The sequence below is a fragment of the Neoarius graeffei genome, chromosome 20 (assembly GCF_027579695.1).
Source record: "Neoarius graeffei isolate fNeoGra1 chromosome 20, fNeoGra1.pri, whole genome shotgun sequence".
NCBI lineage: Eukaryota > Metazoa > Chordata > Actinopteri > Siluriformes > Ariidae > Neoarius > Neoarius graeffei.
The window spans coordinates 48,389,969-48,416,302 of NC_083588.1; the positions used below are offsets into that span (position 1 = coordinate 48,389,969).

Below are 26,334 nucleotides of genomic sequence, written 5' to 3' on the forward strand. Positions count from 1 at the left end.
TTTCTCTCTGGTAGATAAGAGACCCAGAGGAGGGCTAAAAAGTGATTTAATCTCACAGCAAACGTTCACTGATTGCAACACCCTCTTTCACCAGATTTTAACATCAGCCTTTAATTCACTCTAAAATAAACTATAGACAACTTTACCCTGACAGAAAAGTCACACTTTGTATGTTAATAGTTATTCAAAGTATGAACTTTGTATGTTAATAATCATTATTCACTTCATATTTCCATATTTTCAGTGTGTTTTTATTTTCACGTGATTTTTTTCAACACAAAAATGTGAAATGTGCTTTGAAATGTGACCCCCCACACACAAATCCCCCACACTTTATTCATTTTTGTATGTAAAAATGTATTGTGATGAACAATTGTATGTATATTTTTCATATACAGTGTTCTTAGAATTCACTTGTTTTTGCTTTGTGATTTAACCCCACAACTCATTTATTTTCACGTTGTCTTAATATGTGGATTTACAGTGCTCAGCGTAAATGAGTACACCCCCTTTGAAAAGTAACATTTTAAACAATATCTCAATGAACACAAACAATTTCCAAAATGTTGACAAGACAAAGTTTAATATAACATCTGTTTAACTTATAATGTGAAAGTAAGGTTAATAATATAACTTAGATTACACATTTTTTCAGTTTTACTCAAATTAGAGTGGTGCAAAAATGAGTACACCCCACAACAAAAACTACTCCATCTAGTACTTTGTATGGCCTCCATGATTTTTAATGACAGCACCAAGTCTTCTAGGCATGGAATGAAAAAGTTGGCGACATTTTAAAGCTTTGCTGATCTTCTTGTAGCCTTTACCTTTGTGGTGTAAAGAAATTATTTTCTTTGAGGAATTCTGAAGAGACAAGTTGAGCATCGCTCTCCATCCAGTATCCAGTCACTAAAAGAGGTCATTGTTGAAGAATGGAAAAAGATTGATGTTGCAAAATGTCGCCAACTTGTTCATTCCATGCCTAGAAGACTTGGTGCCGTCATTAAAAATCATGGAGGCCATACAAAGTACTAGATGGAGTAGTTTTTGTTGTGGGATGTACTCATTTTTGCACCACCCTAATTTGAGTAAAACTGAAAAAAATGTGCAATCTAAGTTATATTATTAACCTTACTTTCATGTTACAGCCCTGTGATGACCTGGCAACTTGTCCAGGGTGTACCCCGCCTTTCGTCCGTAGTCAGCTGGGATAGGCTCCAGCTTGCCTGCGACCCTGTAGAACAGGATAAAGCGGCTAGAGATAATGAGATGAGAGAGTTTCATCTCATCTCATTATCTCTAGCCGCTTTATCCTTCTACAGGGTCGCAGGCAAGCTGGAGCCTATCCCAGCTGACTACGGGCGAAAGGCGGGGTACACCCTGGACAAGTCGCCAGGTCATCACAGGGCTGACACATAGACACAGACAACCATTCACATTCACACCTACGGTCAATTTAGAGTCACCAGTTAACTTAACCTGCATGTCTTTGGACTGTGGGGGAAACCGGAGCACCCGGAGGAAACCCACGCGGACACGGGGAGAACATGCAAACTCCGCACAGAAAGGCCCTCGCCGGCCACGGGGCTCGAACCCGGACCTTCTCGCTGTGAGGTGACAGCGCTAACCACTACACCACCGTGCCGCCCCGAGAGAGTTTCATGTTATAAGTTAAACAGATGTTATATTAAACTTTGTCTTGTCAACATTTTGGAAATTGTTTGTGTTCATTGAGATATTGTTTAAAATGTTACTTTTCAAAGGGGGTGTACTCATTTACGCTCAGCACTGTATTTATCCTGTTATCACATTATTCCATTTGTCACATATTTTTCAAAACCTCCCTCTTTTCTACCAGTGTGTGGTCGACCTCCACTGAACACCAAGATTGTGGGTGGTGACGATGCTTCTGCCGGTGCTTGGCCTTGGCAGGCTAGCATTCAGGCGAGAGGCCGCCATTTCTGTGGTGGCAGCCTGATCAGTAAGAACTGGGTCTTATCAGCTGCTCACTGTTTCCAAAGGTATATAAGGAGTTATGCTTGAGAAAGTCTAAAATAACCACACATTAAGAATATGCATTTTCATAGAGTACAACACATAAGATACAGTTGTGGTCAGAAGTTTGCATACAGTGACATGAATGTCATCATGGATATGAATGTCATGGCAATATTTGGGCTTTCAGTAATTTATTTGAACTGTTCTTTTTCTGTGGCAGAATGTACAGCACACATCTTTAATAAAAAAAAAACACTAGAATTTGGTGCACAAGTTTTAATTTTCTTTGGATTTTCTGAAATCAACACACGGGTCAAAATTATACATACAGGGTCAAAAATTTACATACGCTCACTTAGATGATTAAAGTGCCATTCCACCATTGGATGTATTCTTTGGCATAAAATACAATATATTTTGACAACATATATAAATGGTATCACTAGATAGAGAAATCTTTTAGCTTCAAAATGATATATCAAACATAATTTTTTGACAACGACAAGTATATTAATTTTGCGACCAAAGTCACCTACCCTTTTAATTTCTGCGCGTGATGTCATCGGCAGGTTCCCCTTCTTGTGTACCACGTGACGTGGCACATATTATCAGCAATGGTGGATTATTTATTTATTTACCTTTGTTTAACCAGGGAAACAAAATCACATTGAGATAAATATCTCTTTTACAAGTGAGCCCTGGCCAAGGCAGCAGCACACATTACAATACAACACACAAGATACAAGAAAAACAGAAAGAATTAAAATAAATATAAAATATAGAATACAATACAAAAGAAAATACATAACACAAAATCAAAAATAAAACAAATGCAAACAATTTTGCATGTGTGGTATAGTAAATACATAGAATACAATGTATAGTTAAATAAATACATAAAACAAGATCAAAAGTTAAAAACAAGTGCAAACAGTATTGAATGTATGATTAAGATAAAATTTGAAATCGTTGACAGACATAAAAATAGCAAATCTGAGTGATTTTTGAATCTCATTCCACGCAGCTGAGGCACAATAACTAAAAGCAGTTTTACCAAATTCTGTCTTCATTTTAGGGACATTTAAAAGAATGTAGCTACTTGAGCGTAGATTATACCCTTGATTGCTAAAAGATAAAAGACTACAGATATACAAAGGAAACTGACCAAGTATCGCCTTATATACAAAGAGGAGCCAATGCTTATGCCGTCTAATATGTAATGATGGCCAGCCTACTAGATTATACAGTACACAGTGGTGTGTAGAGTGATTTTTACGAGATATAAATCTTAACGCGGAATGATAAACAGAATCTAAAGATTGTAAAAGTGCCTTAGTGGTGTTTCTATAAAAAATATCCCCATAATCTAGAACAGGTAAAAATGTAGCTTCTACCAACTTTCTTCTGGCAGACTGAGAGAAACAAGCACTATTGCGATAATAAAACCCCAATTTTAATCTTAGCTTGAAAAGCAATTGTTTTACATGGAGTTTAAAAGATAGATCTTCCTCCAACACAAAGCCTAAATATTTGTAGGAGGAGACTAATTCTATGGATCTGCCCTGCAGCGTATAAAGAGTTGGTGTAGAAGAAATACACTTCCGGCTCCTTGAAAAAGATCATATATTTAGTTTTCTTATCATTTAATACCAATTTCAGTGATAAAAGATTGTGCTGAACCCTTACAAATGCTTCCTGCAGCTTTAAAATGCACCTGTCAATAGAGGGTGCAGAACAATAAATTACAGTATCATCTGCATATAAGTGTATACTTGCATCAGATAAATTATCACCAAGATTATTAATATATAATGTAAATAGCAGGGGGCCCGAAATGGACCCCTGTGGCAACCCAGTGTCAACATTAAGCCTGTCAGAAAGTAACCCCTTAATTTGTACCCTCTGGGTCCTATCATTTAGGTAGTTAGAAATCCAACCTACTGTGGACTCTGAAAGACCAATACTGTAAAGACGTGATAAAAGGATCCTATGATTGACAGTATCAAAGGCTTTAGTCAAATCAATAAACACTGCAGCACAAGATTTTCCACAATCTAACGCACAAATGACATCATTTAAAACTTTCATAGTAGCAGTTACTGTACTATGGTTCTTTCTAAAGCCTGACTGAAACTTAGACAGAATGCATTTACTAACCAGAAAATCCTTTAGTTGTTCACTAACAATAGATTCAAGAATTTTGGCAATAATTGACAGCTTAGATATTGGTCTATGATTATCTAAAATGGTTGGATCACCACCTTTCAGCAGGGGTACAACCAAAGCAGATTTCCAGACATCTGGGACAACATTCTGTTCTAGTGATAAATTGAAAATATAAGACAGTGGCCCAGCAATAATCTCCGCAGCTAATTTTAAGAAATAAGGCTCAATTTCATCGGGCCCTGCAGACTTCTTAATATCCAGATTTTTTAGGGCCTTTACAACCTCATTTCTTGTGATGGCTGAAAAGCTAAATATAGGACCATTTCTTCTCAAAGGAGGAGATAAGTTTGGTGCATCACTCACAGAAGATTCATTAAAAATTGACCCTGAAGAAATAAAATGCTTATTAAAACTATTTACAATATCAAGCTTATTTGTAATAGACTGATCATTTAATAAAATATAATCAGGAAAGTCATTACATAATGTCAAAGGAGAAAGAGACTTTATAGTTTTCCAAAATTTAAGAGGATTATTAATATTTTGTGAAGTTTCATTTAGATAATAATCAGATTTTGATCTGCGTATCAGTGCTGTGCATTTATTTCTCAATGCTCTAAAAGCTACCCAATCCCTTTCTGAGTCCGACTTCCTGGCTGTGGCCCAGGCCAAATTTCTTTCATGAATAAGTTCAGATAATTCATTCGAGAACCATGAATTATCACGGCCTTTTACTCTGAATTTCTTAACAGGTGCATGCCTGTTCACAATTTTCTGAAACAAGGTGTGGAAATACTTCCAAGCAATGGACACATCAGGTATTAACAATATCCTGTCCCAGTCAGCTAAAAACAGATCGTGCAAAAAGCCTTGCATATCAAACAGCTTAAAGTTCCTCTTTATAACAATCCTAGGTTTTGCTTTGGGAATTTTGCAGTTTCTTATAGCAACTATCGCACAGTGATCACTGACATCATCAGGAAAAACCCCAATATGAGTATACTTATGGGGTTTATTTGTGAGTATAACATCTAATAAACTGGACTTGCTGGGATTCTTATGATTAAGTCGTGTAGATGATTCAATCAGTTGAGTGAGATTCACAGAGTCACAAAAGGCTTTGAACTGATCTGAGTTCGTTGACATCCAGTCCTAATTTAAATCGCCCAATAAAACAAAATCCTTGGTCAGTAGGTCAGTTAGGACAGCCGATAATGAGGATAGAGCATCACTAATAGCTGCAGGTGGTCTATAGCAGCCGACTAGACACAAGTGACAATCCTTTCCATATTCCAGATCAATAGCCAACAATTCAAACTGTTTAGGAAGAGAAACTGATTTAAGAACAGATGCGTGCAAGTTTGACTTAATATACAATGCAACCCCACCCCCTTTACTTTTACGATCAGTTCGGAATACGTTATACCCTACCAAGGCAATATCGTGATTTGATATGGATTTTTTAAGCCACGTCTCAGAGATAACCAAGATATCTGCTTTGGTCGTGTTGGCCCAAATTTGTACTTGGTCCAATTTTGGCAATAAACTGCGAACATTTAAATGCACAATCCCCAGGCCTGACCAACTTGAAAATTCCAGAGGAGTAAGAACAATTTCAGCAGGGCCAGGATTTGGATTTATTCTGGCCAATAAAAGCAACAACATCACCAGAAATCGTTGCCTTAGATTTTTTAATGGGGGACTACACTGTTTGTTTGGAGAGTACAATACAGACTTAGATGGAAAGGCTATGCTCTCAGGCATAATAGCAAAGATGAATGAGATCTTTGGCACAATATCCAATGTCGTAAGACTAGCCACCCAAGATATAAACAGGGTGTCCATGTGTTTTGATGGGAGATGCATGTGAAGATGCATCAAGACACTTGCGTTGCCTTCTGAATTCCCTGAAGAGTCCCATAGCCCAAAAATGTGGATAACTACATAAAAAAAGTACCTTCATGATGCTCGTGCCGTGATGTTATAGAAGTCGTACAGACACCCCCCTCCTCTCTGCGGAGGAGCAGACAACAGACAAAGCCAACAGCAGCGCGAGAACGTGGGAAATACGCAGCTGGAGAATTCAGATGAGGCAGAAAATCACCAACCTTAACTGCAAGTGTCCCGCTGCCACGATAACCCATGGGCCCCAACAAGCCCAGTATCCAACAACTACGACTTTCCAATCGGTTATCGTTCGCTTTCCGGAGCGAATAACCGACTGGTGCTGATGACCCGATGCAGCTCAACAGGCAGACAGCCCACAAGCCCAGGAAAAAAGGCGAAAATCACCAACCTGAGCTGCAGCTGCCCTCACAGTCATGGTAATCCCCGAGCTCCACAAATTTGTAATCCAGGAAGACCTTCAGGGAACAACAGCGACTTTCCAATCGCCGAATTACCGACAAGGAGTACGTGTTGATTAATGTTGGCGGCCCAGTATAGTGCTACAGGTAGCCTTAAATTTTAGCCTTAGCTTCTCCCAACGCAGCAGGTTGCAGGTAACTAAAAGTCTATCAAAACAGGTATGATTTTATCCAAACTTAAAATTGTGATTTTGAGTGTCACGCAAAATGTAAAAACATATAACATTTAGACAAACGAGACAACAATGCAAACAAATTTAACAGCAGGTCGGACGAGACAAACAGAGTGCTGCCATCTTGGAAAACGCGATGGATAGAACGCGATAAAAATAATACCAATAAATCTAGCTAATACCAATAAATCTAGCTAACTGAAAGATTAACTCAAAAGTTTTCACAATTTTTTTGGCCCCCATATACGAGGAGAAATGACTCTCTCACTCTGGGGGTTTCCTGGTCTAAAAATAGACCGACACGTGGTACAGAAGAAGGGGAACCTGCCGATGACATCACGTTTCACTACCGCGCGGAAATTAAAAGGGTAGGTGACTTTGGTCGCAAAATTAATATACTTGTCGTTGTCAAAAAATAATGTTTGATATATCATTTTGAAGCTAAAAGATTTCTCTGTCTAGTCATGTTGTCATAAAATATATTATATTTTATGCCAAAGAATACATCCAATGGTGGAATGGCACTTTAATTCAGAGGTGCTGAAACTTCCAAAATGTCTTGTGAAATATCCAACCAGAATTCTGCCAGAGGCTTGTTCATAGTAAACAAAAATGTTTGGGAAAGGTGATTCTTGCGAAGAGATATTTTACCCAAATATTAGGTGTGCTGTATGTAATTTTTGACCCTGTATGTACAATTTTGACCCATGTGTTGATTTCAGAAAATCCAAAGAAAATTAAAACTTGTGCACCAAATTCTAGTATTTTTTTTAATTAAAGATGCATGCTGTACATTCTGCCACAGAAAAAGAACAATTCAAAGAAATTATTGAAAGCCCAAAGATTGCCATGACAGTCATATCCAAGATGACATTCATGGTCACTGTATGCAAACTTCTGACCACAACCGTATCCCATACTTTACTGTCAGCAGGTTATTACTGTTTGTTGTAAATATAAAACATTAGGAAATAAGGGATGAGGAGTGACAAATTAGGAAATAAAATAAATAAATAACTTGGTCTCAATGTCTCTTCCTTTTACTTCCAGTATTACTGCAGGTGACATCACAATCTTTCTAGGAATGGAGAGCCTGGAGGGCACGAACCCAAATATGCAGAAAAAAACTGTTCTTAAGATTATCAACCACGAAAACTATAACAGTACCACAATTAACAATGATATTGCACTCGTCCAGCTCTCCTCTTCAGTAACCTTCAATAATTATGTCATGCCGGTGTGCCTTGCAGCAAGCAACAGCCTTTTTCCTGGTGGTTCTAATGTCTGGGTCACAGGATGGGGTCGCATTAGTTCTGGTGGTGAGTGACACATAGTCACACAAAGCAGGCTGCATGTTTAATTAGTTTATTTCAATGTATCAAGTTTATTTGAAAATAAAATCTGGAAAGAAATTACTCATTCCTTGTTTTGGAACATCCTTCCCTGCTGAAAAATCCAATTTAGTTTGACCAGCCCAAACAATCCAAACCAGTCCACCATCTTTACCTGTTTCTGAACTACTGCTACAAATGCAACATCACAGAAAAGTTCAAGAACATAATACAACACTGAGGCAATTAGAAAAACTCAAACACTTATTAAATTACTCATGTAATAAAGAAGCTAGAAAATACTTATCAGCCAGGCAAAGAGGATATAGAGGATATACAATTTGATTGGCTTGGCCTGTGTTTTTGTTGCTGGTAGATGGTCAGACCAAGCTGGATTTTTGAGCAGTGTTACTGAGCAGTGATTTTTGAGCTTTTTGCTTTATGCAAAAGCATGCTGGTAAAACTCAATCATGTGTGTTCACAGAGAGTCTGCCCTCCCCTAAAACCCTGCAGGAGGTGCAGGTGTCGGTTGTCAGTAGTACTGACTGTGCAAAAGCATATGGATCTGGTTCTATCACAGACAATATGATTTGTGCTGCTGAGAGAGGAAAAGACTCATGCCAGGTAAGAAATCTAAAACCTGCCATATTAATTTGGGACATGGTACAATGCTATGTGGTGGAAGAGCAGACATGTAGATAACAGCTTGTTGTCCATGCAGGGTGATTCTGGAGGTCCACTGGTGGTCAAGAACAATGGAACCTGGGTTCAGGCTGGGATTGTGAGCTTTGGCAAGGGCTGCGCTGTACCTGATTTTCCTGGTGTGTACACCAGAGTGTCTCAGTACCAAGACTGGATCAACCGCCAGATCGGCAGCAATCAACTGGGATTTGTTACATCAACAAATCCCATCAACAGTCGTGTCTCCCCCAATCACTTCCTTTCAAGAAGCCTGATCCTTTCTTTCTCCATAATCCCCTTCCTTCTCTCCCTCTCTATCTTCCAGTGATTATAGTCAAATTAAACAAAGTACAAATGAAAGTAATAAGGTAAAATTATGTGTATAATCTATGTCTTACAGAAGATACATACTTAGCTTTTATCCATAGCTTTTTCTTGAGTGCTTAACTTTATTTTCTACAGAACATTCTAAAGCAGGGGTGTCCAAACTGATCCATAAAGGGCCGTGTGGCTGCAGGTTTTCATTCCAGCCATGCAGCAGCACACCTGATTTGGCTTATTCAATCAACTGACACACCCACCCTTTAATCAAGGGTGGGTGTGGCTGCAAGTATTTGACTGTGTGAAGACAGTTCAGTTGATTGAATGAGCCAAGTCAGGTGTGCTGCTGCATGGCTGGAATGAAAACCTGCAGCCACACGGCCCTTTATGGATCAGTTTGGACACCCCTGTTCTAAAGGGACAGTTTAATTATATGTAAATCAAAGAAGCAAAACCTAAACGTACTTACCTCAGGGAACACGGGGTTTTTTTGTATAGGGGCCTTTCATATGACGTCATTGTAACTGCGGATTTATTCATGCGGTCATATTACCAGGCAAGCTTTCTGTTGGACAACAACTGGCACAAGTGTATGTGAATGAGTGTAAGCCCAATTCAGTAAATATCTACAGATAAACTTGTAGAAGTTACATCTAAAAGAACAATGCCAGAGACTTGTAGTGCTTTTGGATGTAATAACAGACATGGAGATAAGCCTGGTTTAACTTTTCACCGCTTCCTGGAAAACCCAGAAAGATGAGAAAAATGCAGTTAAACAGGAAGGCTGATGCCAACAAAGTATTTTATATCAGGTTAGTATGAAAGCTCTGTGCAACTGTTAACACTTTTTCTAGCTCAAGGCCATTCAGTTATAAAAATCCCATAGATCTAGCCTCGGCGTACTCAATTAACATTCAAAAAGTCTGTAAGTTGGTGTCATATGAACAGAACTTTGGTCTAGAAAGTAAAGCTTTTAACAGATTGCATGGCCTGGCACTACTCAGTACAGTCTACTAGTACATACACAAGCCTGCCATACTTAGTAGCTCGACTGTACTACAAAAAACATGCCAAATGGCAAATGTATGAAGGTTAAAATGTATTTCTGGATGTGGGCTTTGGACGCACTATATTTTATTAGACCTAATGCTTGGCTAGACTAGCAGCATGTTTGTTATGTACTGATAGTGTAGATGAGGCTAAACACCATAAAATATGCTAGATCTAGGCCCTGGCTTGTTTATTATTATTAGAAGTCCACGTTTGAGCTTATATTTGTCATAATAAGGTATTTTACTTGATCTGGAATTTTCCATAACATTCCAGCATGCACGAAACCTACCTCGAAATATCGATAAGCATCTGTATTTTTGTCTGCTTTTAGCATCTCTGGTGTATTTTGAAGTCCCAAATACTAAATAGTTCAGGATGTCATAGTGTCCCAAATCTGGTAGCTGGTTTGTCAAACACTTTTCAAGTGGAATAAATACATTTGTGGGTAAATTAAGAAAAATAAGTCTTTATTTTTGTCTTATGTACACACAAGTACAGCAAAATTCCTTCTCTGCATTTAACTCATCTGAAGAAGTGAATACGCACATGCACACATAAGTGAACAATATGCACACACACACAGAGTGTGTTTGTGTGAGTGAGAGAGAGATAGCAAGCAGTGGGCAGAATAAATAATAAATAAGTTTGTTGGTAAATTATATGGATCTGTGATACCTGCATATTTCAGCTTTTAGATGCTGAAATATGCAGGTAACGCGATCTGCTGGTATAATATACATTTTTAATTGTTTCTAAGATATTATATTGACTGCAGTCATCTTAATGTTCATTATTAACTGTCATGGCAATGTTTCTTTGTTTGCCCGGCAATAGGGCAGAAGCTACGTGATAAATAAATATCTGTGATGTCAGTGAAAAGCGCTTGTAGTTTACTGAGAGAAAGCCTCGTTGGCTAGCTGCTGTCTGCATCATCCGCAGAAGGTTGCGCCAGTCTGATGCTCTGTTTCACTCCCTGTCTGTGGTGCAAGACTACAAGTACTAGAAAGTCTATATACATATATGACAAATTACAAATGTGAACATAAAATTAACATAAAGTGTAAAGTAAATTATTGGACCACCAAGAGCCATGAGAGTAACTTCAGTTCAGCTTGGCGATGATTCTACAAGTACAAACTGTACTGAAGGGATGAGCATCATTTTTTACTGTTAGCATTTTGATGATGGTAGTGGAGCGTGCTGCCCAAAATCTCTCATACAGTACCAGACAAAAGTTTGTACGCTCCTACTCATTCATAGGGTTTTTTTCTGCATTTTGACTGTTTTCTACATTGTAGAACAACACTGAAGACATCAAAATTATGAACTAACATATGGAACATATATGGAATTATGTGGTAAACAAAAGTGTTAAAAAGCCAAATATGTTTCATATTTTAGATTCTTCAAAGTAGCCAGCTTTTATCTTGACACTTTGTACACTATTGGCATCATCTTAACCAGCTTCATGAGGTAGTCACCTGGAATGCTTTTCAGTTAACACGTGTGCCTCGTCAAAAGTTAATTAGTGCAATTTCTTGCCTTCTTAATGCGTTTGAGATCAAACAGTAAATAGTAATAGTATTAGTAATAGTGATAAAAAATACAGTAAATAGTCCTATTACACAACTGTAGTAATCCATATTATGTCACAAATCACTCAACTACGGAAATGACAGTTCATCATTACTTTAAGACTTGAAGTGTCTTTTAATTAATAAAAATAAAGAAAAACCATTATATGTGGTGTGTCCAAACTTTTGACTGCTATGGTATCTATAATTTTAATCCTGTGTTAATTTCAGAAAACCCAAAATAAATTAAAACCTGTGCACAATCTGTTCTTGTTTTTTTTGTTAGTTTTTTTTAAATTAAAGATGTATGTTATACAATCATACTGAAACAGAAAAAGTTCAAAGAAAGAGGAGTAAAAGAAGCCATATTCATCAACCTGGAACGACCATTACTGAACAGAGGAGGTGGTCTGACACCACTTATCAACTTACAATGCAGTCCTTGGCACACTTCCCAGAAAACTGGATTGAGGTATTTCACCCATGTGACCAAGTCACGTGATGCAGCCATTTTGGACGGCACGCTTAAGTCCTTCAGTGCAAGGCGGTATGAGATGGTGGAGACCTTTGCACATTTTAACAAGAAAGTAAGCTGTGATTCGTGTTAAATTGGATCTGTCTTTTATCACAAACACTGTACCCAGCCTTGGTATGGAGCCAAGGTTGTCGACAGAAGTCAACAGTTTGATGAAGGATGACCCCAGCAGTTTGAAACGGTACAAGGTAGGCTATGTTCACAACACTGTCTTGTTACTCGGGGGATCCGAGATCCCCTGAAACAGACATGAGATCCTTTGAAAACATGATTTGGGAAATGTTGGGGGGTCTCTAAAATATTGGCAAAATGATGTTTATTGACATAGCAATTGTGTGTAACGGGAAGCATTTGCATATCCGAAGTGTTGTGTTTACATGACAACGACTGCTGCTGCCAGGTTGGTTGTTGAGTAGCCTGTTTTTTTTTCTTTTTCTTGCGTGTGGTATCATTGTTGACGCGAGGTTGTTTTTTGAACATGCCAATGCGGACACGATTTCCCCTGATGAGTTATGACTTCAGACGCGATGCGTGTGTGGAGTCCGCGTGATATGTGCGTAAGATAGGCTTCTCATGTGTTTGGAGATCTGCGCTCTTTTTTTTTCTCTTTCTTTCTTTCTTTCTTTCTTTCTTTCTTTTTACTTAATTTCCCTGTTTATTTCTGTGTCCCGTTTCTTTCTAGCCTGTTATTGCGTTTTATGTCTGATGTCTGCTACATGCAACCCTAGACAAATTAACACTGCCTTGTTTCACTGCTCAGATGGGTTAACAAACACTGACCCATTTACTTTTTGCTATATATTTTATCAAAATTGCGTTAACTGATAAACTAACCTGAAATGAAATGATCACTGCAAAGTCTGGAGTATTCTGTTGGCTCCCAATCCTGTCTTTTCACAGCTGTAATCCCTCTTGTCTGGGTCAGTAGTAAACCGGTAGTGATGTGTCGGTCGCGAACGATCCGGTTCAAAGAGCCGGCTCTTTGAAGTGAACGACGGGAGCCGGCTCTTCGGTGGGAGCCGAATTATTTTTTTGTCCTTAGGTGACTCAGAGAGAGAGAGACTTTCACAAAAAAAGTTGCTGTCTGATTGCGTATTTGTGTTGTCTATTACCATTCAAAGGAAAAAAAGTAGCATGGTGTACGCCTACTTTTTTTGGTTGATGTCATTCACAGCTGCAAAAATAGGAAAATTGGTGTAATGCTTAAAGCTGTGGAGCGCAGGGGAGAGGAGTCTGTGAGGCACCTGAGGAGGGGAAAATCAGCTGTGTATTTTATATTGGTAATATAACACAGTTCTGCATTATGTTTGTGAGAAAATAATTTATTAATTGGTAAGTTAGTTTTATTTCTATAGCTAGAACATTGTTACACTGCTATACTTTACAAAGCTTTACAATGGCTACAAAAACTAAAAAATAAAATGGAAAACATCCTATTGATAAAATATAAATAATGTAATTAATTAACTAGTTAATTGCAGCAATTAAATCAAAAATAAAATCTCAGGAGCCATTTGGGAGCCGAAAGAGCCGGCTCTTTATAGTAAGAAGAGCCAAAAGAGCCGGCTCCTGAAAAAGAGCCGAAATTCCCATCACTAGAAACCGGTAAAAGGAGCGTCCTGCACGCTGTCCCTGTCTGTTGTGGCAGCCCACAGCACAACAAGCAAACACCATGGTTATTTATAGAGTGCTTACTGACAAATTAATCTATTCTAGGTGTCTGTAACACGTTTTTTTTCAAGCCGGTTCTCCCTCTCTGTCTGCAGCGTTAGTATGTAGCTTGACGTTCAAAATGGCGGACACCGGGGCGTCACGTGACCCTGTGACATCAGGTGAAATACCTCAATACACATCCACACCAAGACTCAGCTGACTTCAATGAATCACATGATGGCAGAGAGCCAACAACTCACAGATCACCCTAACGACCCTCTAGCCTGCTAACACCTTTCACACTCCATCTCCAGGGCAGGGCTTTACATTAACTTTTTTGCTCACCGGCCACTGTGGCTAGTGGTTTTCCCAAGTCACTAGCCATTCAGCCTTTTCACTAGCCACAATTTTGTTGCCAGGAAATCGCAGTTTTTTCTTCAGCATGATACGTTAAAGTTCGGAAGGTCTAGATTTAATTATGAATGGCAGCATATAATGTATCTCTACAGTAGCACTCAAGTATTCAGTGCAGTTAAGGTAGCTCCCTATATGAAAACATGCAACCAATTCAGACAAAAATATAAACAGAGTATTCTGTTTATTGAACTCAAATTCAAGCCCCTTACAATATGAAATATTGTATAATATGAAAAATAACATTCAGTACAACTGAACTGATTCTAATATTAAAAGTCCAATTCAAAGCATTTATCATTGAAAAACATTTGATGTTTTGATATGCAAGTATTATGTGTATTATCAAGTATTATTATGCATAATCTATTAATAGTGAATGAGTGAGTGAGTGAGTGAGTGTGAACATGTGTAGAGAGAGACATTAAATGTCCTCATGACATTCATCATCAGATAAGTCTGAATGGTCCATGAAAAATGGTCTTCGTGACCTGAGGCTTCCAGCAGGCCATAAGTTGATAGCTGGGGCGGATCAACTTCTTTCCAATCGCGTGAACATTTCTAAACAGCAGCTCCATCCTCTCCAGCTCAGCCGACTTCATGACAGCCAGGGACTGAAAGCAATGCTGTCCTGTAGTGAACCAGCCGTCTTCGCCTGTTTTGATGTGATAGTACCGATGTGTGCATTTGACTTTTCGTGGTCCTTTATAGTTTCGAGTTTAAAATTACTGGTGCCTGTCTTTGCCAGACTTTCTACAGTCTTTGCAGTACATGGTATTTTCGGTTTTGCTATGAGCTAGCCAATCTCGCCCTAAATTCCATTTGTCATTGAACTGTCTTATCTTCCTATTAGTGTCTTGTTCATCTCCATGGCCGCAGCCAGCTCTGAGGCCCCCGTGGTCTGGACCTCGGTCATTTTTAAGAGCTGAAAATACATTTGTAGGCTAAATATTCAACTGGATTAAAAAAATAAAGAACATTAAAATGTCTCCGTAAAAAGTGCATTGTTAATTATGTTAAACGTTGATTCTGTCTTCTGTGTCTGTTTCATGCGCGCGGCTCTGAGACCAAGAACACAAAAGCAAATGAGCGCGCGACTTGGGGGAGGAACGCAGTGCAGGAGACACGGGGTTTCCATGGTAACCATCAGCGCACTTTCATCAAGCTGTTAAATTTACATTTTCGAAGCAGCGCAGTTGTAGCCTACCTTGTTTGTGATTTTAAAAATAAATCATTCGATAAGCCAAAGCAATAGAGTGGAAAGTTTCAACCTATGTTTGCCTTGGATAACTTTGCCTAAAACATGGTGGTGTACTGTATACTGATTTTTTTTCCCAGAATTTTTTTTTGTGTAGGTGTAACAGATGCTACATTGTTAATGTATCTTAGTTACATAGGCTACATGGTTAGGGTATCTTTTGTCCTCATTGCTTGGGCCAGATCAAACCATTAAACAAGCTTAATTTATTCTTACTCTTGCCACATACATGATTTTTTTTTTTTCAAAACTGATGATATTCAGTTCAAACACCATTAAAAGTAATTTCAGGAATAGATCTCTTGTGTGGCGTGTAATTCACCCCGCTCATTTAAATATGTCAAACATTTTTCAGTGCGCGGTTTGCGCATCACGAACCTCGGTGATTTTAAAATGCTGCCTCCGGCCCTGCTTATCTCTGCCCCTTTTTCCCTGAGCAGCAGGGTTTGAAACTCCAGCGATATGCCGCCACATAGTGTGCTTGTCAGTCGTCAGCAACTTTGTTGCTTCGTTCATTAACCGCAGGTTACCATATCACTGATTTTATCTGAGCCGTTAACGAATGTTCTAAACAATTCTACCATGTTGTGTCAGAATGTTTATGCAGGTGCTTGTGGGAGTTGTAGGTGCGTAATATTACATTGCAATGCATTTATTATATCAGATGCCTTCAGAGAAAACTACAATTAAAATATATTGTCATACCACAGAATAAACCACCCGCCAAAGTGGCTAGTGGGACTAAAGTCATTACCCGCCAAAGCCGAATTTTACCCGCATTTGGCAGGTGGGCGGGTGCTAATGTAAAGCCCTGCTCCAGGGACCCTAACAACCTACAGGGTGATTGAGAGGGTCAACAACCCATGTGACCTCATGACTCTCCTTAGGGTTGCTTTTGGTCCACTAGAGGATAAATACCTGGTGTCAAGGACCAGACAGGAGAGGAGATCAAATGCACTCAAACCACAGTTTAAAAGGGAGTTGGGAGAATGTGTGTGTGAAGTTCAGTGGCAGGAGGACTGAGAGGCAGGGATGGCTGGTGACGTCCGAGGTCTCCTATCCAAGTACTGACCAGGCCCGACCCTACTTAGCTTCTGAGATCAGACAGGATCAGGCATTGTCAGAGAGGTGTGGCTGTAGGCTGATAGCACTTGGGTTTACAGGCAGTCTCTCAGCAGTAGTCCCTCAGCAGGCTGGAATTAATGAGCAAGCTGGAACACAGAGTCACAGATCAGATAGCAAGATAGGGGACAGAAATGCAGGGTCAGGTTACCGGGGCTAAAGAGTAGGGCTCCAGGCAGGGCTGCTCACACCAGGCTGATGGAGAGGCAGGCGAGCAGCAGGGCTGGGCAAGCTGGAGATCAGGCGAAGGTACAGGAGAGGCAGAGTCGACAGGACAGAAGGCAGATCAGGTTACCGGGGCTGGAGAGCAGACAGAGTCAGACAGAACAGAATATCATCAGGAGTCAGAGTAGTAGGAACACAGAGCAGGTTATCACGCTGGAAGTTGCAGACGATCTGACACTGAGGCTAGGGAGAACTGCAGCTTAAATACACACAGGGGGGAAGCAGGTGATCGGCAACAGCCAATGACAGTCACTGAAAGTTAATAAGAGGAAGTGAGAGCGGGCGTGGCTGATAATGCTGAGTGGAGATGTTACCTGAAGAGAGAATCCCACAGGTAGGACCATGACAACCTGGAACTCCTCACTAGTCAGAAAGAACTGAAGAAGCCTTTCGGATGAGAGGTGAAACGTCTTCAAGGATTTCAAGCGAGTCCAGTTGCTTTTTTAGCACCTACAATTGCCATAACATTCATATCGGTGTATGTAAACTTGTCACAACTGTGAGTATGAACATGTAAAGCAGACCTCCCAAGTGAACCATATCTGGTGGGTCAGACTTGCAAAATAATATTCAAACTGTCTGACCTGCCATGACATGAAAAAACCTACATCAAAAAAAAAAATCTAAAGAGTAATGTCAGTGATCTATCAGGATTTATAGTGGAGTGAAGCTTCATACTTAAGAGCATATGGTAATATATCAACCTGATTTTTGATGGCTTTTGTGACTGTAGGGTATCTGATCATAAGTGCAAGGCAATGTATCCCATAAACAGTTGACTGCCAGACAATGAAATTTGTATCTTTTATTTTATTTTTACCCAGTACTTATTTTAAATTTGATTTTTTTTTAAATAACATGGGATTATTTACTTACACATTTTACACTCACTGGGAGCTCCGCTTTCAGGCAATGCCTAAATGTATATATTCTAAGCTTAAACTTGCCAATAAGTGTTTTTGGACCAATTAACAGATTATTAAACACACACACACACACACACACACACACACACACACACACACACACACACACACACACACACGTATAGGGCCTGTACATCTTCTGGTATGTATGGGGTTAGTTGATTGGGCACCTTCCCAGTCATGCTAACAAGTGATGAATGAACTACTTGACCACTTCCGAAACTGCTTTTTGGCATTTCAAATGCTGAAATTTTCCAATTGCTTTCACAGGGCCCACGAATTCACAAGCCTACAGACATATGACAGCTGCTGTCATTGCATACATGTACATATGTAAGTTAACCTTTATCATTATTGATCTGTACTGTATAATTTATATCTCATGTACATGATCAGTCATTTGTATAATGATGTCAGATCATGACGGACCAAGTACAAGTACACCAAAGAAAAGAAAGCACATGTATTCAAAAACGAAGTTTAATAAAGAGTGGTCTTTTGCAATTCCATCTATACAGCCTGTGAAAGATAAGCCAGGCAAAACTTTCTCATCTCATTATCTCTAGCCATTTTATCCTGTTCTACAGGGTCACAGGCAAGCTGGAGCCTATCCCAGCTGACTATGGACGAAAGGCAGGGTACACCCTGGACAAGTCGCCAAGTCATCACAGGGTTGACACATAGACACAGACAACCATTCACACTCACATTCACACCTACGGTCAATTTAGAGTCACCAGTTAACCTAACCTGCATGTCTTTGGACTGTGGGGGAAACCGGAGCACCCGGAGGAAACCCACGCGGACACGGGGAGAACATGCAAACTCCGCACAGAAAGGCCCTCATCAGCCATGGGGCTCAAACCCAGACCTTCTTGCTGTGAGGCGACAGCGCTAACCACTACACCACCGTTTCTGCAAGATCCAGGCCTCATGCTTAAATTTCCCTTCATATTCTTGGCTTGTAAAGAGATTCATATGTTGGAAATATCCCAGTTTTTTAATGTATCTAAAATCTAGATCTGCATCTGATAGACTCTTGTGTAGGCCTATAAGTGCCTAATGTCTGTATTGATTTAAGACTAACGTGTGATTTATCAAATGTCAAGGTCGTTGCCCCATCAAAATAAACACTGCTCGGTGCTGTCACTAAATATGTGCTGTTATAAACTGTCAACAGATACACGATCCACCTGCAGGTTTTGATACCAATATAAATGTCATAAAAATAAGCTGAAATGCTTGGAAATTGCACATGAATGCCATTAAAAAAAAAATTCCGGCGGAGACTCCCAGATCACAGATTACTGGACAGTTCCAACGTCGACAAGAACAACAGGCACTCTGTAATCCATAGTGAGCAGTAGGACACACGTTATTCATGGCAGATCAAGGCCTGGGTAACCTGACACTCAAGGCTGGGTCGAGAGCTACGACACAACCGGCAACCAGTAGACAAAGGGACAAAAGCAGCAAAACATTAAAACAGAAAGCAAACATCTCATCTCATCATCTCTAGCCGCTTTATCCTCTTCTACAGGGTCGCAGGCAAGCTGGAGCCTATCCCAGCTGACTACAGGCGAAAGGCGGGGTACACCCTGGACAAGTCGCCAGGTCATCACAGGGCTGACACATAGACACAGACAACCATTCACACTCACACCTACAGTCAATTTAGAGTCACCAGTTAACCTAACCTGCATGTCTTTGGACTGTGGGGGAAACCAGAGCACCCGGAGGAAACCCACGCGGCCACGGGGCTCGAACCCAGACCTTCTTGCTGTGAAGCGACAGCGCTAACCACTACACCACCGTGCCGCCCAGAAAACAAACAAACATCAAACATGAAAACACAGTAAGAAAAGAAAAGAAAAAGCTCTTGCGATAAGTGGCAGACAAAACATGCACAGCACACTCTCAATCTGAAATATCATCCTGAGGAATGAGGATTATGTAGAAATACTGAGGCAGAACCTCAAGACAGTAGCCAGAAAATTAAAACTTTAGTTGCAACTGAGTTTTTTGAGCAGGACAATAATCCTAAGCACACCTTCAAAGTTATAACAAAATATTTAAAGGAGATACGCAAAAACTTTATTTTTAAATACATTTCTGAAGGGATAGTATCTCTATCCTTTACTCTCGTATGCTGCACAAATGGGAAGAAAAATATATATAGTTGTATTTTTGAGAGTTAAAATCGACCGCAAAGTTGGCATTCGAGCTGCCCCGCTGAGCCAGCCAGCCCTGAGTGATGTCACAGCGGTAACCGGTTTTAAGACCGAGGCCTTTTACAGCTATAGACCAAAGTCATATAAATAAAAATTTATGGTTAAAGTAAGAAATACCGTTACCGACTTGCTCAACTAAGACTGATTTGACTTCACTGATTGTGGATTGACTCTCATTAAAACAGGATGGGTATTATAACTTATGCAACAGACATGTACATGCATGCATTTTCACTGATAAAACGTACCGTAAAAGGCTAATTAAATAATCAGATGAACTGAGACAATCACATTCTGAAGCAAATACTCTTATACTGGTAACTTAAACACAATACAAGTTACATTTATTAATCTAAATGCAGGTAAACAACGAGTGTTGTTATTGTTTTTGTTGCTTTGTATCCAAATCAGAGTCGCGTCTTACCCGTCTGTGTTCTCGCTTCTTGAAGGCCGACCTTGTGGCCAATTGTTTTGAACCAATCTGACTTTCAGTTGTTCGTTCAGTTCTCCGTTCATTCGCTTCTTCCACGTAAGGGTGAGATATTGCTGCTGAGGCAAGCATATCCAGCGGAGAAATCTGACGACTGGTCCACTCATTCTCCATTTTCTCCATACCGAGTACTCCGCCATTACTGCTCGGCTCAGGCAATTACTAAAACTCAGGACAGGAGGTCACCGGTTTTAGCAACAACCGCGGGGAGGTCACTGCCTGAGCGATATGTCACGTCCCGTTCCGTTCCATCCCAAGTTTTAGCAACAACCCTTGGCTCACATTCCGGTGCAATTGAACTTACTTTCCTTTTCTTGTAGTTTTCTTTTCTTATAATTGTTGGTACTGTACCCTCTTTCAATACGGGCTTACGGTATAGCCCAGGGGTTTTCAAAGTGTGGGAGAGTGAGCCCCCCCTCGGAGAGCAAATAAACAACAGCGCCCCCCCTTCCAATTTTTGTTGTTGCTATACTTAATGTTCCATTCGTATTTAAAAAAAAATGGTTGTTGTACACATTATTTTTTTCTTTTGCACATTTTAAACATCTGTGCTTTTTAAAACATCTTTTTAAACATCTCACAGCATCGTTAGCTAGCACCTCTTGGCAGACAACACACTGTGGCAGTGGAGCATCTTCAGATCCAGTCCATGAAAATCCAAACTTTAAATAATCGTGGTCATACTTCCTTCTTTTTCCAGTCCCCCAGGATTCCGCGGGCCTTTTTTGTGATTGTTGCAGGCTAAAATGTCTGTTGCGGGGGTTTCCAAAAAAATTGCGATGAAAGTTGCGGTGTTTAGGTTTTTGTTGCGATTACATTGCGGGAGGAAGTGAAAGTTGCGAGAAATTGTTGCGATTTTCTCTTTTTGTGATTAAAATTGAGTGATATGTTAAATATTAAGTTATTACTGAAAAACTATTGATTAAAAAAACAAAGACACTGAGAAATGGTCCTATAAACAACTTTACCAATATAAATGATTACCAGGACTACAAAAATGCAGAAAAATAGGCTTTACTTATCCAAATGCACCTGTTGGTTCAAAAGTTAAAGTGCATAGAACCTCACAGCACAACATGAAGTTACCTTAAAATATAATATAAATGCCTCAGCTTTCATGTAAGAAAAAAAAACTATTAATACTAGTACTGTGTGCAGGCAGTCTCTCCTGAAGACTAAATTAAGCAATAATTATAAACGAATAAAATAAATGGCTCAGGCTTCATAGAAGAAAAAAAACAATTTGAACAGAATCTCACAGTATGATGCTGAAGCTGCCTAAACAATGGAAAATAAAATACCATTTTGGCAAAAATGTTGGCATCCATTAACTTCTTGTATTAAGTAAAAAAAAAAATAAAGTGCACACAGTCCTTCACTGTAAACATAACACACTTTCAGTAACAGAATTTAAGCCTACATAAACACTGACTCGCACATCATGCAATGTTGCTAGATACTGCTGACGTTTTCCAGTCCAAAATATATTCAAAACCCGCCAAAATGCACTTGAAACCGCCAATCTGGCAACACTGCGCGCATGCTGCTTCTCTTGAACATAGACATCCGGAAGTAAGGCGGAAGGTAGTTTGTCGACGTCACCTCAAGACGACGCCAACGATTGGTCAAATTTGCGGGAAAGTTGCGGTGATTGGATATAATTGCAACACCGCCCTGAATTCGCGGGGATTGGTTGAATTTGCGCTGAAGTTGCAAATCGCAACATCCTGGAGGCTCTGGTTTTTTGCTTGGCCGTCTCCTCACTCCCTGTAGCTTTAGGTACTAAAAATCGATCCATTTTGTCTCTCACGTTGCGCCCCCCCTGAAGAACTCTGGCACCCCTCGGGGGGGCGCGCCCCACACTTTGAAAAGCCCTGGTATAGCCAATGCTCCTCAACAGATCAGAGGTCTCGTACGAGTCTTCAGTAAAATGTGCAGAGCAGAGGAGAGACCACTTCGTAGGTGCCCAATGTGCCTGTGAACTTCTTGCAAAACACGTCCAAATCTTTGCAGTTTGAACATTCTTGGGCCATGAATGCAATGTAAATCCACCTTCTGTTGTGTTGCTGCACCCGCCAGCAACACATCTACGTGGCATGGTGATAAATTAGCTCAAAATGGAAGCTCGAAGTTGCAGTCAGCTCTGTGTTTTAGTACAGCGGAAATGGCGATGAGACCGATAGCCTTCCTGCGGTGACATCACAGATGTCAAGGTCATTCACTCAGACCGCTACCTATATGAATCATTTTAATCATAAAAATTACTATATTAGATTTATTGTTAATGCTTAAAACTATTCCTATGCCATTCTTGAGGTCTCAAGGCATTTATAAACAAAAAGTGAGGCCATGGTTCTGTGTATCTCCTTTAAGGACAACAAAGGGAAAGTTCCTGAGTGGCCATCACAAAGCTCTGACCTGAATCCCCTTGAAAACTTGCAGGCTGAACTGAAAATGTGTGTCTGAGCAAGGAATGAGGGAAAACAAGTTTTTGATTCAAGCTAAACAAATTAAAAGGCAATGTCACCAAATACCATACTTAAATTAGCACTTTATTTAAAAAATGTGTTGTCTGTCTGCTTCTCTTATTATACTACCTCCCCAACAGAGCTTTAGACTGATATTATTCTTAATCAGTGATCTAGCTAAAAGGTATCAGGAAGTAGCACTTCTGCAATTCACTATGAAAAGGGCATTAATTAAGTCGTGTAAATGTAAAATGCTGCACAAAGCATATGTAAACTTTTGACCCACTGAAAAGCTGATATGGTCAATAAAAGTGGAACTAAATCTGGCTGTTAGCAATTATTTATAGCTATTATTGAAAACACAATCTGTTTTAAGTCTTGCTTTTTTAACAGATTACATTTTCAATATAAGTTAGCTTTGTAAATGTAAATATTTTAAAGCTTTATTTTAAATATGTATGCATTTATTATTACTTATTGTTTCATATTTCATTGTAAATATTTTCATATGACTAGCATGTTTTTTGCAAAGTCGTAATAAAGACATTCATCACATTCATTTGAAAAGACCTCTAATATCAATAAAATAGATACCTCAGTTGACTTAACACAGGAAGTTATGGAATTATGAGAAACTGAATTTGAATGTCCTTAATCTAGGTGTATGTAAACCTTTGTCCTTGACTGTATATGTTTCATTGTTTGTTTGATGTATTATTCTTCAATGTTGAGCTCAGTTTTGCCCATCCTAGTAATTCGAACCTGTAGATGGAACTAGTTCTAGTTCAATATGGGTAGCAGCCTCTTTGGAAGAAGTGTAAACATGTGACACAGGTAGAGGAGGTTACAGTTTACATACGTTTTGAATATGGCAAAGAGGACATTTCTTTTTGCTGAGACAAACGACATCAAGAGAAGGAAGAATACCTTAAACCAGAGGAGACATGAGATCATGGATATTTATTTGCAGAAAGTCGTGTGTGTTGTATGTGCTCTACTCCTTAATGCTACAGGTACGTCTAAAGAAAATGCTGGTACTAATGAGTATTACATGTAATCTCTCATATTTTCAATATATTACAGTATATTTAAAGCAAAACATTACAAGCAAAAAGGGCAATTTTCTTCTTTTAAAACAATAACTAGCAGAATTGCTAGTTTGTTGCCAAGTGTTATTTTGTATTGGGACAAAAATCTACATTCATTTTTTTTCAAACGAGGTTTCTTCTAATTAAATATGCATCCTTAATCAAGCTAATCTAGTCTTTTGATGTTTGTTGTAAGAATTAAAATATTTGTCACAGTGAAGATGCTCTCAAAAGAACGATTGCTGCAGAACTGTTTGTTGGAAAATCATTTTTGTTTTTTGTTTAATCAAGAAACGAGCATGCACCATTCTTTGTGCTATTTTTAGTATAGAAACATAAAACCAACAGAAGATTTATATCCTTTAATATATATTTTTAAACAGGGATAAAAATGAGCATATAAAATTTCACGAATTCAGGTGAAACCCGGATTTTTGGTTACAATATGGATTAATGTGTGTCTGTTCTAGTAGTGTAATTTATAAGGTTTATAAAGGAAATTCTGTATCGCATAATGACAAAGTGACATTTATATCAGGAAACAAGCTTTTCATGGATATATCGCATGATGTAGTTGTGACAAGTTTGTGAGACTTAAGCCCTCTTCAATGCTAGTCTTACGAAAATGACATCACCCCTGGAAATTGTATCTTATAACACTAGACATGTTAAATAGTTTACGGTCTAAATTTTATTTTAATACAAGACCGGGAACATGTTCTATTTAGCTGGTAAAGTTTGACTCTTTGAGTCCGCCATTACACGAATGTATTCCTGGTAAGTTATTGTTAATTCAAATGAAGTGATGTCATATGCGCAACGCTTGAAAGTTTGCGGCATTTCTGGCTTCATCTGCTTTGCAAAGTGTAGCACGTTTTTAACGATTTTTTTTATTCCAAAACAAAACTAAAACCAAAGCATGCCTCCTAAGAGGTGTGTCATTCAAGGCTGTTCAAGTGTAGCCGATTTAAAAAAGCGGAATTTCGATCCATTATAGCCCAAAGTCGGCAGGACACTTACGGAATGAATGGGTTTGATTTGTACAGACCAAGAGAGGTAACTTCAAGCCGACAGGATGGTTTGGTGTCTGCTCCATACATTTTGAAAAAGATAAATTTGCAAGGCAAATTCACCTAGAAGGATTTGAGCGATGTCTGGTACGCGGAGCAGTTGCTACGATCTGGAAACAAAAGTCAGAAGCACCATCCCAAAGAGCTCACTGCACAGTAAGTGTCAAGCTTGTGTTAGGCACATTCACTTTCAGTGCTGGAGCCAGCAGAAGTGGGTGATGCGTTGCGCCATATGCATTGTGCGCAGCAGCCAGGATTAACCTCCAAAACTAAGTTACTCATAAAACTATAACCATTTCTGGTTCTAACAGTACCAATTAGGACCATGTAGACCCTTTCTATTTTATGCTATGTTAGGTAGAGGTGGTGGTGGGGGGTCAGCGCACAATTGCCATTATTGACTTTTACTAAAATCACTGTATCTCTGCAACCATAAAAGACTTTTACAACTCCACCCTCTCATTCAAGTACTTTTGCAACTCTCACTCCAGACTTTACAAGACAGCCCATGTCATCAATTCCACCTCTTTCCTCTAATTTATAGTGTGATACAGTAACTTTCTAACTCCGAAATCAGATAAGAAAGCTCTGCGGTCCAAAATTAAAAGGCTGTAACGTAAGAAAAGGAAACACAAATACAAGTCAATTAGAGCAACTGGGTGAATACATTTAAAACTATGGTTGATTCTCCAATCACTGTTTCAGCAGGTACATATACAGGTTTTCTTTATTTGTGCTATTTCTTAAATTTCCTTTATTTAATCTGACTTCAAATTCATTGCATTCCTAAGAATGTAATGGATCTGGTGTGCCTAAAACAGCACTCAATATTCCCTATATGCACCTAAAATAAAAGTATTAAAATTATAAAATAATATAATTATTATTATGACACTTGTGTACCATCCCCCTTGTAGCTTTTGTTGTCTTTTTCAAAAGAATCAGGAATGCATGCCATTGCAGAGAATACTATAGAGTCAGTGTGGACACAAAACAAGGCAGTGGCACATATGACGTCACACATGCAGCGCCACTGACCTGTAAATCTCTGCGATCTGACAATGGCGGACAAGCTTTTAGTGATTTTTGGAACAGAATTCAGACGCAAAAAATATCTTTTTTGAAAAAATGTTTATTTATCGGTGAACTTTACAACCTATTTGAACATATCACACACAGAAAATCTGGGAT

At 39.2% G+C, this 26,334-nt stretch overlaps 1 protein-coding gene across 1 annotated transcript in view; it reads left to right on the plus strand.

Moving 5' to 3' along the window:
- Positions 1-26,334, plus strand: part of LOC132869062 (uncharacterized) — a 47,596-nt gene that overhangs the window by 6,572 nt on the left and 14,690 nt on the right. The window contains exons 3-7 of the mRNA XM_060902417.1: positions 1,859-2,021; positions 7,754-8,022; positions 8,519-8,658; positions 8,756-9,040; positions 23,863-23,998. Of these exons, the coding sequence (XP_060758400.1) occupies positions 1,859-2,021; positions 7,754-8,022; positions 8,519-8,658; positions 8,756-9,040; positions 23,863-23,998 (993 nt within the window). The remainder of the gene's footprint in view (positions 1-1,858; positions 2,022-7,753; positions 8,023-8,518; positions 8,659-8,755; positions 9,041-23,862; positions 23,999-26,334) is intronic.